Source organism: Eumetopias jubatus, unplaced genomic scaffold, assembly GCF_037043125.1.
Source record: "Eumetopias jubatus isolate StellerSeaLion01/CBP00866 unplaced genomic scaffold, mEumJub1_p1.0 scaffold_8, whole genome shotgun sequence".
Lineage (NCBI taxonomy): Eukaryota > Metazoa > Chordata > Mammalia > Carnivora > Otariidae > Eumetopias > Eumetopias jubatus.
In genome coordinates, this window is record NW_028274814.1 from 85,550,011 (window position 1) to 85,565,421 (window position 15,411).

The 15,411-nt window shown below is 52.8% G+C and overlaps 2 protein-coding genes across 9 annotated transcripts in view; one reads left to right on the forward strand and one right to left on the reverse strand.

Moving 5' to 3' along the window:
- ARHGAP9 (Rho GTPase activating protein 9) lies at nt 1–7,752 on the reverse strand. 3 transcript variants are annotated; one of them, XM_028111022.2, is made up of 17 exons: nt 7,237–7,752; nt 6,712–6,935; nt 5,522–5,746; nt 5,227–5,340; nt 4,933–5,037; nt 4,631–4,692; nt 4,408–4,498; nt 4,116–4,211; nt 3,871–3,969; nt 3,473–3,614; nt 3,261–3,368; nt 2,810–2,908; nt 2,334–2,411; nt 2,140–2,193; nt 1,752–1,886; nt 907–1,009; nt 1–292 (listed from the first exon to the last, which is right to left on the reverse strand). In XM_028111022.2, exons 1-17 carry the CDS (start codon nt 7,550–7,552, stop codon nt 121–123), a joined length of 2,223 nt encoding a protein of 740 aa, XP_027966823.1. In that variant the 5' UTR covers nt 7,553–7,752; the 3' UTR covers nt 1–120. The 3 variants fall into 3 exon arrangements, with proteins under 3 accessions (XP_027966823.1, XP_027966824.1, XP_027966825.1); XM_028111023.2 differs by having other exon boundaries at nt 907–1,012; nt 7,237–7,751; XM_028111024.2 differs by lacking the exons at nt 6,712–6,935; nt 7,237–7,752 and adding an exon at nt 5,851–5,958 and having other exon boundaries at nt 907–1,012.
- MARS1 (methionyl-tRNA synthetase 1) overlaps nt 6,084–15,411 on the forward strand; it is a 23,360-nt gene continuing 14,032 nt past the window's right edge. Inside the window, exons 1-9 of one of the 6 annotated variants that reach the window (XM_088025258.1) lie at nt 6,084–6,262; nt 11,836–11,903; nt 12,132–12,708; nt 13,487–13,577; nt 13,739–13,817; nt 13,896–14,030; nt 14,372–14,447; nt 14,696–14,868; nt 15,041–15,147. In XM_088025258.1, coding sequence (XP_087881384.1) covers nt 12,600–12,708; nt 13,487–13,577; nt 13,739–13,817; nt 13,896–14,030; nt 14,372–14,447; nt 14,696–14,868; nt 15,041–15,147 — 770 coding nt within the window. In that variant the 5' untranslated portion in view covers nt 6,084–6,262; nt 11,836–11,903; nt 12,132–12,599. The other 5 variants (XM_088025257.1, XM_028111020.2, XM_088025256.1 and 2 more) reach the window with 5 other exon arrangements.

The following is a 15,411-nucleotide window of genomic DNA, read 5'->3' on the forward strand; positions in this document are numbered from 1 at the left end:
TGGGAGACACAGGATTTAATGGGATGTCCTCAAAACAGAACATCCACTATCCCCTCCACCACCAAAGGGTAGCCAACAGAGATCAGTGGAAACATGTTTTTGTCTTCTTCCTTGCCCCAGTCAGGGGAAAAGGCTGGTGAAGTCAGTGAGCATGAGTTGGACTAGCTGCCCAGGGTAGAGAGCATGGGCAGCTGGGTCAGATGTCTCCTGCTCTGGCCGAAACAGGGTTGGCCCAAACACAATTCCCAGGTTGTGGGGGGTCATGCGGTTCTTATCTGAGTGTGCTATCACCCTGTGGGCAAAGATCGAGAGAAGGGGCTATAATGCAGCAGCTTCCCCACTTCAAATAAATCAAACCCTTCAAAGGGATGAACAGCAAAGAGTTCACTTTGGGACCCCTCCATGTGGTTGGTGGCTGAAGGCAACCAAGCAGAGAGCCGCAAGGTGCATGAAGATGGGACCAGTAGAGACACCTTCAGGGTACAAGTTGGAAAATACAACCCAGGAGATGCCTGCCTCTTTCCAGCTTCAGAGACTGCCCCTAGAGTCCTCTTTTTTTCACAGATTAGGCGACTCTAATTCAAATGGCTATCCTCTCTCAGAAGCCACTGCCCAGGCCCAGCTCAGCCACGGAAGCCATGAGCAGGGTCCCAACAGGAGACAAAGAGGCCAGGGGAAGGGAGCGGTGAGATGGCCCTCATTTCTCTCACAGCATCCCAGGGCATCTCTTGATCCCCATTTCCCCACTTCATGACCTGCCCGGATGTTGCCTGTTTCCTCCATCTGCCCACTAAACAGGTGAGAAACCTAGGTGTCCCCTACCTCCACTGGTTCTGAACACAGTCCCCGCTGCATGCCCCATTCCACCCTCCCTCCGCATACACAGAAATGTTCAGTCGTCCTGACCTGCATAAATGTTCCAGGAGGTACCGCAGAGTGTCACGGTTGGGCTTGGGCATCGAGCCTATTAATTCCCGTATTTGAGAGAGGCGCTGCTCTGATTCGGAGACTGCTAGAGAGAAAAAGTGAAGGGAAGGGTACGGGGTGGGGGGTGAGGCTCTGGAAGGTGCTAGGGAAGGGTGGGTAAACTTGCTACTCTTTCCCACGCCCATGGAAGACACCATTAATCTACCACAGCTTTCTTTTCCGTTGAGCCTAACTGCAGCTTTATTATTATTATTATTTTTTAAGATTTTATTTTTAAGGGGTGCCTGGGTGGCTCAGTCGTTAAGTGTCTGCCTTCAGCTCAGGTTATGATCCCAGGGTCCTGGGATCGAGCCCCACATCGGGCTCCCTGCTCAGTGAGAAGCCTGCTTCTCCCTCTCCCACTCCCCCTGCTTGTGTTCCCTCTCTCGCTGTCTCTCTCTCTGTTAAAACATAAATAAAATCTTTAATTGTCACAAACTTTAAAAAAAAAGATTTTATTTTTAAGTAATCTCTACACCCAACGTGAGGCTGAAAGTCATAACCCTGAGATCGAGAGTCAAATGTTCTACCGATTGAGCCAGCCAGGAGCGCCGCCCCCCCCCCCCCCCCCCCCCCCCCGCCAACTGCGGCTTTAGAATTCTTTTTAAGTCAGCCTTCTAAACATTCACACACACACACAAATAATAACCGGAGTTGGCACAGGAGTTGAAAGTTGTTTCCCATCTCTGTGCTCAGTTTGGAATAGAAGGGTGTAAGGGACTATTCTTTACCCTTCACGCCCCACCCCCATACCAAGGGTATTGCCCAAAGTTCTCATCCCTTACCAAGGGCAGCACGAAAATGGGGCAGGAGCAATGGGGGCACCAGAGGCTGGGGTAGCTCCCTGAGAAAAAGCTTCAGGGCTCCAGTGACCACGTGAATATCATCCCACTCAGCACTGTCCAAATCTAATCGGCCTTCTGGGAGGAGAAGGAGGTACAGAGAGGCTCAGGGCTCATGAAGGGCCAGAGAGATCCAGAGACTGAGAGGTCAGGAGTTTGGGAGAAGATCCAGTTAAGGCAGACCACAGAAATACCTAGGAGATCCACAGGGGGGCAAGGCAGCAGAGGTGGGGAGGGGGACAACCCACCCAGGGGCAGGACACAGGGATCCAGAAGGAGTAGGGAGGATGTCAGATGTTTTAAGGGTCTCAGGGGCCTTCCACGTAAGTACCTTGTCCTGGCTGTTCTGGGAACACGTACCTCCCATCAGAGGTGACCGCCCGCTCTGCAACATGGATAAAAGGTCAAGAGCTAAGCCATGCAGTTCTAGCCAGACCTCCCCGTTCTGCCAGCTCCCTGAGAAACTGCCTGTGGTTCCGAGGCATGAAATTCGTAGTACCACCACATGCCCACAAGCCTTCTTACCTCTGTCCACCAGGAAGCGAAGTTTTTGGACCACCGCCAGATTCCCACTCACCCGGTAAATGCCATCCACATCCAGACCTGGGAGATGAGGCAGGGAGCAAATAAGGATTCCTGCTCTAAATTTTTTTTTTTAAGATTTATTTATTTATTTATTCATGAGAGACAGAGAGAGAGAGAGAGAGGCAGAGGGAGAAGCAGGCTCCCAAGGAGCAGGGAGCCCGATGTGGGACTCGATTCCAGGACTCTGGGATCATGACCTGAGCCGAAGGCAGATGCTTAACCATCTGAGCCACCCAGGCGCCCCTCCTGCTCTAAATTAAATAAGGATTCCTGCTGTAACCTGTGTAAGGTGAGGACTGGTGAGAGATGCAAGGGTGGAGAGGAATAAGGCAGAAGGAAGACTAGGGTGGGGAGGTGGGGAATTCTAGGCCTTGGCTGGTTGGAAGGGGAGGTTGTGGGGTCTCTGGAAAAGTGACCTCTCTTATCCACAGCAGCAATGCAGAGCCGCACAAAGCTGGGCACGGTGTCCCCTTCCCTCTGGCACAGTGATTCCAGCTGGCAGCCGAACACCTGGTCTGGAGAGGCACAGAGTGAGGTGGAAGGCCAGTGGGAGCGTCACCCATGGAAGCTCTTAGCACAGGTTTTCATCCCAAAGTTGGGCTGGCCCTCTTTGGCTGCCTTTTCGAGCCAATCCGCTCCCCCCCCCCCCCCCCCCCCGGCAAAGAGGTGCACACTTCCTTCCCCCAAATTAAGCAGTAGAGGAGCAGAAGACCGCTGATCTAGTTCTGGGACATTCTACTGTGAGTCTCACTGAAATTTTCTCATCCACGAAGTGGGCTGATGCCCAGATGAGGAATATAAAAGTGCTTGCAGAAATACTACAGCAGGTACGGAGGAGAAGGGTGCCCCTGGCCCAGCCCACCTCACCTCGGAGCAGCCCACGCTCCTGCAGGCTTTGCAAGGGTGGTCTCTTGGCGATAAGCCGCTTTAGTTTGTTCCGTACGCGGTTCTGCTCCGTTCCTTCGGGACACCGACCTGTAGGAGCAGGTGGAATGAGGGCGCGAGACCGCCGCGGGGAAGGAGACGACCGAGCCGGGACACGCGCCCCCGGGCCCGCCCACCCGAGGCCCGCCCCTCACTGGAGCTCCGGCGGTAGCTGATCCGCAACAGTGGCTTGGACACCGGCTCCGACTCCTCTTCGTCGTCCTCCCCGCCGCTCAGCTCCTCCAGCTCTGCCGGCCCTGAACCTGACTGACGCAGTTCCAGGGGGTTCTCTCGATCCTAGACCCGGAAGGGCGAGGTGGGCCGAGTCGGAGGTTGGAAGAAAGGAGAGAGAAATCTGCACCCCCCCGCTCGACGCAAGGAGGCCCTAGCTGGCTGCTGGGGTCCCACGTCCCAGCCCCACCCCAGGGCCCTACACTGAGACCACCCTGCCCCCTACCACCCCCGAATCCTACTGTTCCTTCCCCACTCCCTCTGTCCCACCCGGGCAGAGCCTCTCCCCGGACTCTGCCCCACCATCTCCCACCCATCTCACCAGGCGTTCGATGACCGCCCGCAGCGCGCGGTGCCAGGCTCGCAACTCGGTCTCCTGGTCTGATTGCAGCAGGAACTCGTGGCCAGGGACAGTGCGGATCTGAGGGACCAGCGGAGAAAGGGCTTGCTTGAGTCAGCGGGAGGGAGCACAAAAAGCTGGGAGGCTGAGCGGAAGACCGATGCGGGGAAACCCGGGGCGCACCTTCGGGTCGGGTGGAGCTTTGGGTACGCGCAGGACGCACTCACGTGCAGGACGTTGCGGCGGCTGGACAGGTGGCGGCCGTGGGCCAGGGCGGCTCCGCGCAGGTCCACGCTGCTTTCAGGTCGGCTACCCGCTGGTCCCTGGCAATTGGGAGAAACTGAGGCCCTGTTCCCCTCGTTGCCTCCCTCCCACCTGGGGGACTCCGAGGACACGGGAAGCTGTGCTTCTTCCTCTACTCCCCCCTCTCCCACCTCCGCCCCACAGCTGGCCCGAGGCCGTAGGAATCGGGCCCCAACCCTTTCCTGCACGCCCCCTCCTCCCCTCCCTCACACTCACCCAGATTGAGGAGGGCGCGGCGGGCGGTGGCTCCCGGTAGAACACCAAGCTGTTACCTGCTAATACCACCCAAGAGGGGTTCCAGTTCTTCCTGCAGGGGCGGAGGGGGCAGTGGTAGTAGGGCAGAGGTCAGGTAGAACCACGTGGGGAGGGCGCTCTCCCCGCGCTTGGCTCCAGGGAATCCAGCCGCCCAGGCCCCTGCGGTATTCCCGGGTCCCGTCACCTGAGCTTCCGCCCCCCCAGGGCGATCTTGGTCACGTTGAGCAGGCCCGACTTTTCCACCTCCTGGGGAGTGGAGCGAGGGGTATTAGTAAGCCACCCAACGCCCCCCACAGCCCCCACGGCTTTCCCAAGAGGGGGCGGTGTCCCAGGAGTGAGGTCCTTTATGGTTGGGCGGGTGGCGGAGCCTGCGTAAGAGAGGATACCCAGAGAACACTCAGAAAGAGGAAGATGTTTCTAAAGGAGCAGGAATTGGGGGGTGGGGGAGTGAGGATCTTGGCCTGCACAAGGAAGTGGGTGACTTACATGGGGGTCGTCCAGGACCTGCGGCAGAGATCGAGAGGGCTGCAAGGCTAAAGGCTGGTCTGAGGGGTGGAGCTGGGAGGTGCGCTGGCCGAGGTAGGGTGAACCCTGGGAGGGAGGGGATCAGAGAAACAGGTGGAGGAAACCAACTTCGGAGTCCCGGCTATAGGGGGAAGAGGGGTGCGGATGTGGGTGAGAGGCAGGGGGTGTGATGGGTTACAGATGAACGTCTTGCATAAAAGAGTGTAGTAAAAAGATGGCTTTTCCTGCATGTGATCAGGAGGGAGGGGCTCTCACCTGGGGGTCCAGCAGTTCCAGGGTCGCCGTATCAGACTCTGAGCCCTTTGCCTGAGGTTGCAGGACACCACTGTCCCTATTCGGGGTCTGCGTCCCCTCCATGGAGCCAGGGTTCTGGGGGGTGGGGTGGGTGAGGAGTAAAGCTACGGCCAGATGCCACCTCAACCCGCTCTCAACACCCTTCTCAACAATTTTCTGATGGCAGCCCCTGAGAGAAAGCACGCCACTTTGGGGTTCAGTAGGGGAAAGGAGGAGGTGGAGGGGACACAGGAAGAGGCAGGAGGGAAAGTCTCACCGTCTCCCGCACGCGAGTGTGGCGCGGGGGCTTCCAGGACTTGCAGCCAGTCAGCGAATTTATGTAGAAGCAGCGTCCGGAGTTAGGGTCCAAGTGCTGCTCCCAGGAGTCCAGCCTCTGCAGTGGGGGGCACGCAGGGCTTGGGGGAGGAGACCGGGGACAGCGGCGGAGGTCCACTAGGTTGCAGTACACGGGGTGCTCTGACATGAGGGGCTGGGGTCTTGCCTGCCAGGAAAGGGGGAAGAAAAAGGTAGTTATCCTGCCTGTGTCCCTCCCCAGTCTTCTCTCCACCTAACCACCTCCTCCTCTCTCCCCCACTGTTTTCTCACCCCCAGCTCCTGGCTGGGGTGACCCAGGTACTGGGGAAGAAACCCCAGTCCCCAGCTGGGTGGATTTCTTTTTTTTTACTCCCTCCCTCAGTCTTCTTTGCTTTTCTCCTCCTCACTTCCTGTTGCCAACTTCCCTCCTCCCCCACCCCGCCCCTACCCCAGGGCCTCAGGAAAGGGGAACCGGCTTTTTGTGTGTGGGGGTGGGGGGGTGGTTGAGGGGAGTGCCCTACCCTCACATTCTCCAGAGTGAAAGGGATGAGAGGGAGAGGGGTCAGGGACCCCTACTAGGGGACTATGAAAGAGGAGGGGCCATTTTAATCCACCAGCAAGTAAGAGAGAGGGGAGGAGCTGAGACTTCAAGAGGAGCAAGGGAGTTACATCTCTAAGTGGGACTTGCTGGTGACCTGAGCCGGTAAGATGGGACACAGGAAAAAACCCTGCCCTGGGCCAGGAGTCAGGAGGAAGAAAGAAAAACATAGCTCCTTGGCTTTTTCTCGGTCCCTCTGTCATCTGCTAGGTTCCTTGTATCCTCAGGATCCTTGCTACTTGCTATCCCTCAGCTAGAATTCCTTCTCATTTCCTAGTTTGGTTCCCGGCTATTTCTCCCTCCTCCTCATTCGGATCAACTACATGTCATTTCCTGGGAGATGCCTTCCCAGATTATCTCTATCACTCTCTACATTTATGCTTCTAGGTAGCACTTACCAGTACCAACAGTTACTTGTTTCTGTGTTTGTCACCCCCATGGGAATCCCTTGAGGGCAGAGATTCTGTCCACCTGATTTGCCATTGTGCCTAGAACAGCGCCCAGCAGTAAATAACCATTTACTCTTTACTCCGCTCAGAAGGGCTATGACTCACCGCGTTGGCACTGGCCTCTGGCAGTAAGTCTTCCTGAGAGAAGGATCTGCCACTTGTTCTTTCCTGGAAGGGTTTCAGGACGGTAGGCCTCAGATTGGTAACACTGACGCTTCTACACATTTTGGGGGGAAGAGGAGGAGGCTGCTTAGAGGTGGTCTGGGTCCTGCCTGGGGGTTCCTGGGACAGGTGCAACTCCTCCATGGAGCCATGAAACAACTTTGGCCCTGGAAACAGAGAAACGGGAAGAGTGGGGGCAGGCGCTCAGAGAGGTGATCTTGGCTGGATCCCTCATCCTGGGGACTCACAAGGAAGACAAGAGCAGGGGAGGTTGTGGGAAAGTACATGAGACCTAGAAAGTGTAAAAGTAGGAGGAGAGGCAATGGGGACACTGTGATGGGGATGACGAGTAGGCTGATCAGAGGGAAATAAGAGAAGGGGGTCAGCAGGCGCTTTGAGGGAGAAAGATCCTTCCAATAATTCCTAGAAGCCAGGGAGGGGAGGTAGGAAGGTGAAGGGAGTACTCACCAGGTGTCCAGAGGGATTGGCTGGGGGTGTTGATGGTTGGGCTCTGGGAAGGGATAGATTCCTCTGTCATGTAGGCAGCTGGGACAAAGATGGGTCGAGAAGTGGGGGGTGCTCCCAGGCGCCTTGCCAGCCACCAGTCTGAGTTGGTCTTTCGAAGCAGTAGAAACCTGTCCCCTTCGGCCAGGGACACTTGCCGGCCATCTGTCCCAGTGTAAGTGAAGGCATAGAGGGCACAGAGCTGGGATCCCTGAGAAGGGCTTTGGGGCCCCAGCCCAAGGCTCCCCCGGGTACTTGACCACCACCGGCCTGACAGCATTGTAGTCAGTACCGTCACCTGTGGGAAAAAGGGGTGTTGGAGATCCAGCAAAGGACGCGACTGGCTGCTTCCAAGCAGAGAGACATGGTTTTAAGAACAGCGTAGGGAGATAGGGAGAAACATAAGGAGAGGAACCTCAGAATGAGAGCAGAGGGTAAGGTGGAGAGCCTGGGTGGGGGTCATCTACAGGTTAAGGGGACTGAGAACTCCCGGGCGACGTGACTGGTAAGGAAGTATATAAGTAAGGTGAGAGAGGATGTGGTCAGCAGAGCTATGAGGCCAGCAGGGCAGGAAATCAGGGGAGAGAGGCTGGCCTGGTGATTTTCCTCCAAGTACCTTCTGGGGCCCATCAGAAAATCCACAGGCAGGAGGAGCGGGTCTTGGGTGGTGGTAGGACTTTTGAGCTGGACACAGGAGGATGAAGAGAGAGAATCAGGTCTGAGACAGAACACAGGCAAAGAGACAGGAATTAATGACACAGATAAAGTTTGTGACCTTTATGAAATATATACAGGCACCAATGTTTCCGTTACCAATAGCCTCAGACCCAGAGCTGCGTGCTTCCTGTGCAGACTCTGAGAAACACAGAGACAGAGAAACCAGAGCCAGAGAAATAGTAAGACCAAAGTAGAAAGAGAAAGTGTCTGGGAGAAACACAAAGGGGTTCCAAGTTAGAGGAAGAGGTGAAAATACCACCATCCTCTCAATCCAGGATGTGTTTGGGGAGCTGAGAGGCCTTGAAACAATACTCTGTACATAGTCTTTGGGGCAGAGTCCTACGTCAGTGTGCGGGTTCCTTCATTCACGCTCTTAACAGGGATTGGCTGAGCACCTCCTGTGTGAAAGGAACAGTGTTAGGCCCTGGGGATAAGAGAGGGGAAGGAGATAGACACAGCCCTCGTGGAGCTTAAGGACAGATCTTAACTAATGACACAATACATCTATTAATTACAATTGAATCAAGGACTCTGGACAAGTATTACAGGGTGCTATGACAGCATATGGGGGTGGATGGGGGACTGACGGCTTTTCCTTGGTGGAAGATGGGAACTGAATTCCCCTGTCTATTTCCAGGGCTTTAAAACACACACTGACTGATGCTTCCTCCTTACCTAACCACTCTTGTTTTATCCTTCTCTCAGTTTCCCCACTGCACGACGGGAGGCTCTGGGTCTGGCTTTGGAGAGGTAGGCTAGGGACTGCCCCTCCCCCTCGGTGACATCCAAGAGCCAGCGCTCCTCCCCTGACACGTGCTCTGAGGGCGAATTCCCAGTCCTGGGACTTGGCCTCAGTGATCTTCCTCCTCAGTGGGCTCCACTTTCATTCAACATGTGGAGGACCCTACCCCTTAACTATTCCCTCCCACCTCCACAGTAGTCCCCAACTTCATCGCGTTCATTCATCATTCATTCATCCATCTGGTGTTTGCTAAGTGCTCACATCTCCTCTTCGGCCTTCTCTGCCAACTCTCCTGCACTTTATCCTCTCCTTTTTTTTTTTTTTTAAAGATTTTATTTATTTATTTGAGAGAGAGAATGAGATAGAGAGAGAGCATGAGAGCGGGGAGGGTCCGAGGGAGAAGCAGACTCACTGCTGAGCAGGGAGCCCGATGCGGGACTCGATCCCGGGACTCCAGGATCATGACCTGAGCCGAAGGCAGTCGCTTAACCAACTGAGCCACCCAGGCGCCCTATCCTCTCCTTCTTTATAGCCTCCTTCCCTTTAGCTTTTAAACATATTCAAGTCTCAGTCATCTTTAGCCAAATCTCCCTTTACTATACTCCTCGGTTACCACCCTATCCCCCTCTTTTCCTCTTTACAGTCAAACTTATTGAAAGAGTTGCCTACATATAGGGGTCTCCATTTCCTCTCCCCTCACTCCCTCACCTCTGCAAGATCCCTCCTCCCTAGGGTCACCCCTGACTTTACAGGGGTACTTTGCAGGCCTTATGCTGCTTGACATTTCAGCAGCAGCAGCCAACACAATTGACTATTCTCTCCTTCTACAAACACTGCTGGTGTTCTTACCTTCTTAAAGCAGTCCCTTCTCTGTTGCATAAGGACTTTGCTTGTTCCTTAAACCCCAGAGGTCTGTCAGAGATCTTGTGCCCTTTGAACTCTATACACTCTATGTAGTCTTATTTTCTCCCCAGCTTAAATGGCCTCCATATGCTGTTGAGTACCCTATCTCCAGTCCAGATCTTTCTCTGGAGCTCCAGTTTAATCCACTGTCCACTGAAAAGCACTTGGATATTTCACAACGCCCAAAGTAGCACAAACACAGTATGTTCTTTTTTTTTTTTTTTAAGATTTTGTTTATTTGACAGAAGAGACACAGCGAGAGAGGGAACACAAGCTGGGAGAGTGAGAGGGGGAGAAGCAGGCTTCCCGCGGATCTGGGAGCCCGATGTGGGGCTCGATGTGGGGCTCGATCCCAGGACCTTGGGATCATGACCTGAGCTGAAGGCAGATGCTTAACGACTGAGCCACCCAGGCGCCCCAAACACAATATGTTCTAAACTGAACTTGTCAGCCTCCCCCACAAACCTGTTTCTCCTCCAGTACCACTATTCAGTTAAATTTAAGTTCAATAAATATTTATTGAATGCTTGCTACCATATGTGCCAGGCGGGAACCGTGTGCTAGGCATTGTTGATTAAGAGGACAAATATGGCCCCTGCCCTCTCATAACAAAATACAGTGTGATAATCACTATGATAGGAAAATACTATCATCTGTTGGAGCACATACAGGGTATACCCAATTGTGCATGCCAGAAACCTGGCAGCCAGGGGTGCCTGGGTGGCTCACTCGTTAGGCGTCTGCCTTCGTCTCGGGTCATGGTCCCAGGGTCCTGGGATCGAGCCCCACGTCGGGCTCCCTGCTCCACAGGAAGCTTGCTTCTCCCTCTCCTACTCCCCCTGCTTGTGTTCCCTTTCTCGCTATCCCTCTCAGTCAAAATAAATAAATAAAATCTTAAAAAAAAAAAGAAAGAAACTGGCAGCCAACCTTAATTTCTGCTGCTTTATTACCACTCCTATTTAGCTGATTACTAAATCTTTTCAATCTACCTACTTCCTTTAATCTCTACAACTATCATCTTCCTTAGTCTGGATGATATAGCCTCCTAACTAGTCTCCTTGCCTATGGTTCTCCTCACCTCCAGTCCATTCCTGGCACAGCAGCCAGAGTGACCTTCCTAAAGCACAAAAATGCCTTGCCATGTCTCTGACTTAACATTTCAAAGGCTTCTCATTGTCCTCAGAGTCAAGTCCAAAATTTACAGTATGGTTTACGGAGACTTTCTCCCTTGAGCCTAGCCTTTTCATGCTCCCTACCACAAACTCCATAGTCTCACCACTCACTAATTCCTCAGATTCCTAAAATGCACTGAGGTCTCTGGTCCTTTGCATATATTTTTTCCCCTCTGCCGGAGACACTTCCTCACCAATCTTCACTGGCTAACGCTTACTTATCATTCTGATCTCAGCTGAAAGGTCATTTGCACAAGAAGCCCTCTCTTAACCACTTAGAATCGGGTTGGGGCCCTAACTAGGAGCTCCCACAGCAAGTTTTACATCGCCCATTATGACTTCCATGAAACTTTAAAGATTAGTTTATTTTTTGACTTCCGAGGAAGTCTGTGAGCTCTGCCGAAGCAGAAGCCTATATCTGTTTTGTTGGTAATTGCATCTTCAATGCCTCGTATAGTGTGTGGCACAAAGTAACCTCTCCGTGCCTCGGTTTCCTCATCTATAAAACAAGAATGAGAGAACCAAGCTCATTGTTTGTTTGCATTTTGTTAAATAACCATTTTCTTATAGCTCACAATTTTCTGGGACAGAAATTTGGATAGGGCTCAGCTGGGTGATTCTTTTACCCCAGTGGCATTGGCTATTCACTTAGTGATATTCAGCAGGCCGATGGTGTGGTCTGGAGAGCTTCACTCACATACCTGACACCTTGATGGGAATGACTGGAATGCTGGGATCAGCTGGAGCTGTCAGCCAGAGTGTCAACATGGGACCTCTACAGCATGGCAGTCTCAAGGTAGTGAGACTTCTTACATGGCTGCAGAGCTACCAGTGTTCCAAGAAGCCTGGGCAGAAGCTGCCAGGCCTCGCTTCAAAAGGTCCAGATGCCCCAGAGGGTTTTTTTGAGAGTTAATTAATATATACGTTAAAGTACTTAGAACAGTGCTTAACTCATAAGTACTATTAGTCATTATTCTTTTTAAGTTTATTTAAGTTTATTTATTTAAGTAATCTCTACACCCATCATAGGGCTGGAACTCATGACCCCAAGATCAACAGTCCTGTGCTCTTCTGACTGAGCCAGCCAGGCGCCCCAGGTATTAATTATTCTCAAAGGGAGGCAAAAATGAATAAGAAGCCTTCCTTTCTCAATTACTGATATGTACCTCCTCGTAAATAAACACTTACTGCCAAACTCTCAGCCTTCTTACTTCCTTTCAATCTGACTTTGTCGCTACACGCGCTCCCTCACCTTCATTGACACTGTCTAGCAGCCGACTGGTATTAAACCAAAATTTAATAGTCACATGCTTTTTTATTAATAGGATATCTACATTAATTTCCATTGTGTCACTAAAGTAAGTTCATCGTAACTCTCAACTGTATAATTCCTATTCTTGTGAACCCGAATCGAGAGTCGGCCTTTGGTGGTAGTCCCTGTCATGACAATGCCACTTCAGCAAGACTAGACAAGGCGTTGGTTTCCGTCACCGCCGCCCAGCTGCGGTAGAGGATTCAAGCGCAGTGCGCCGGATTCTACACGGAATCGCTTTCTCCAGCCCAGCCACCAAAAAAGTGCCACTCTAGCACAGCCTCTGCTGCCTCTCCATCTCGATGATATTCTTTTCCTGTTTCCTGATGTTGCATGATGGGAGAAATAGTCTACTTTCCGCGAGCGGTGCCCAGGGAATGACATAGTTCAGAACTCCATTTCCCGGCATGCATCGTGGCGGACGCTCAGCCCACGCGCAGGAGACCGGTTCCGGTTGCATCAGCGTGGGATCCACGGCGAAATGAGACTGTTCGTGAGCGAGGGCGCCCCGGGGAGCCTGCCCGTGCTGGCCGCGGCGGGCAGGGCCCAGGGCAGAGCGGAGCTGCTTATCAGCACCGTAGGCCCCGAAGGTAGTCGGTCTGGTGCTGGTGGGCGGGGGATGAGGGGGCCGAAAAGCACGCCCGACATACATCCCGCAGTTGTCTTCCCCAAACCCCCACCCTCCATCACTCAGTCCCGTCCACCTCCTCCCCCATTATTCTTGGTCAGCCCATCCCTTTTCTCCCCGTCACATCTTTCATTAATTGCTTCCCTTAATTACCTACCCTTGGTATACCCCTTCCCTCATCTCTAACCCCCCCATCTTCCCGTATCCCGCCTCACTCCAGTGAACCTCTAGCTCCTTTCCAGCTTTTCCCCACACCCTTCAGGCTCCTCCCACCCCCATACTATCTCTAGTTACTCATCGCCACCTCCAGGCACCCCTTTGTTGTTTTTAGGAAAGCCTACTCTCCTCTCCTAAAACAGACGCACATTCACTCCTTTCGGTTTACCTCTTCTACCACCATCTGTTTGGGTGCCTCTTAAAAGTAGTTCTGTCTGTACTCCCAGTTCCTTAGATCACCCTGTTACTCTCGGTTGTTTCAGTATTTGGCTGCTGCACTGTCCCAGTACCACCACCACCACCCCTCTGCAATGCCCATCTGTTGCTTCCAACTGGCGGTCTCAGCTGAACACCTGCTAGTCTGTCCAGGGCATTCTGGACCCACCCCCTTGCAGCGGTCCTACCCAGAAATCTTTCCAGTGTCTTCTCTTTTTCCCTGAACAATGTGAAGTTGTCCTTCTAAGTTAACTTTTTTTTTTTTTTCTTTTTCTTGTCTTTCCACTCCTTTTTCTCTTCCACATCAGTGTGTGTGGTCCCATTCCTGACCCGGCCTAAGGTTCCTGTCTTGCAACTGGATAGTGGCAACTACCTCTTCTCCACTAGTGCAATCTGCCGGTCAGTATTGGTCCTTAAGGCAGGGAGGTGGCTGAATAAAATCAGGGTTTACTGTCCGCTGTGTGGTTTTATTTGCAACCACTACTTCACTGTGGGGTAAGAAATAGGCTAGACAGATGGGCCCCTCTAATTCCACCTTCCGTTGCTCTCTCCTTGGGCAGATACTTCTTTCTGTTATCTGGCTGGGAGCAGGATGACCTCACCAACCAGTGGCTGGAATGGGAAGCTACGGAGCTGCAGGTGGGCCTGAGACATGGGGGATGGCAGGCAGTCCCTTGCTCTGTATGGCCATCCTGACCTGTGTCCCCCACATTTTAGCCAGCTTTGTCTGCTGCCCTGTACTACTTAGTGGTCCAAGGCAAAAAGGGGGAAGATGTTCTTGGCCCCGTCCGGAGAGCCCTGACTCACATTGACCAAAGCTTGAGTCGTCGGAGCTGTCCTTTCCTGGCTGGGGTGAGTTGGGCTCTGAAATGGGGATCAGAGAAAATTGTATGATATGAGAACCAAGAGGAAGGCTATACTCAGAGTGCAAAACCCAACACTGCCACTTGCTAGCAGTATAATCTTGAAAAATCACCAGACTCTTAATTCTCAAGTTTTTTCATTTTTGAGGTGGGGTAATGTTAGTAGCCACCTCAGTGGGTTATTGTGAGGATTAAGCGAGGTAACTTAAAGTTCTTAACGAAGTGTTTGACTCGTAGTAAGTGTTTAGGAAATGTTCGAAATTATTGTCTGCACTGGAAAGAAACATAGTATTTTACCTGTGGACCTTTTTCTTTTTTTCTTCAACGAAGGAGACAGAATCTCTAGCTGACATTGTTTTGTGGGGAGCTCTATACCCATTACTTCAAGACCCAGCCTACCTCCCTGGTGAGAACTGTGCATGTCACTTCATCCCCAACCCCAGCCCAGGAGCTTGGTGGAGGAATTACAGAATGGGCAATACAAAATTGAGGATCCGCTTTGAAGTGTAGCTTGACGGGGCAGTTACAGCATAAAGATGGCTGAGGGAACTGGGGAAGGTAACTGGAGAAACTTAATGAAGAAAGGGAGGAGATCCATTCTTGCCTTGCCCATTCCAGGTCTTGCTAATTTCCTCTTTTCTCCCATGCCCACAGAGGAATTGGGTGCCCTGCACAGCTGGTTCCAGACCCTGAGTTCTCAGGAGCCATGTCAGAGAGCTGCAGAGACTGTGCTGAAGCAGCAGGGTGTCCTGGCCCTCCGGCCCTACCTCCAGAAGCAGCCTCAGCCTGGCTCCTTTGAGGGGAGGGCTGTCAGCAATGAGCCTGAGGTTTGGAACAGAGCAGCAGGGTCCCCATACAGCCTCAGTACCTGGGGGTGGGGGGGGCTTGGAGAGGGACTTCGAGCATGGCCAGTAACTCTTTCAGTTGTTGAGAGCAAGGAAAGTTTCTTTAGTCTCTGGGCCTCCTCAGCTGGTGAGGGATTGTGTCTGCTCTTCACAGGAGGAGGAGTTGGCCACTCTGTCTGAGGAGGAGATCGCCATGGCTGTAACTGCTTGGGAGAAGGGCCTGGAAAGCTTGCCCCCACTTCGGCCACAGCAGAATCCTGTGTGAGTAGGCAGTGATGAGTGGGCTTTGTTTTGGTTTGTTTTGCTTTGTTTTTTTAGGTAGGCTCCACACCAGTGTGGAGTCCAACACGGGGCTTAAACTCATGGCCCTGAGATGGAGACCTGAGCTGATATCAAGAGTCAGATGCTTGGTGCACCTGGGTGGCTCAGTCGTTAGGCGTCTGCCTTCGGCTCAGGTCATGATCCCAGGGTCCTGGGATCGAGCCCCGCATTGGGCTCCTTGCTCGGCGGGAAGCCTGCTTCTCC

Coding starts and splice junctions, on each gene's coding strand:
- ARHGAP9 (XM_028111023.2), bottom strand. CDS start 7,552: ATGCTGTCAGGCCGGTGGTGGTCAAGTACCCGGGGGAGCCTTGGGCTG. Junction 6,936..7,236: donor CCAATCCCTCTGGACACCTG/GTGAGTACTCCC, acceptor CTCTGTTTCCAG/GGCCAAAGTTGTTTCATGGC. Junction 4,693..4,932: donor AGGTCCTGGACGACCCCCAT/GTAAGTCACCCA, acceptor TCCACTCCCCAG/GAGGTGGAAAAGTCGGGCCT.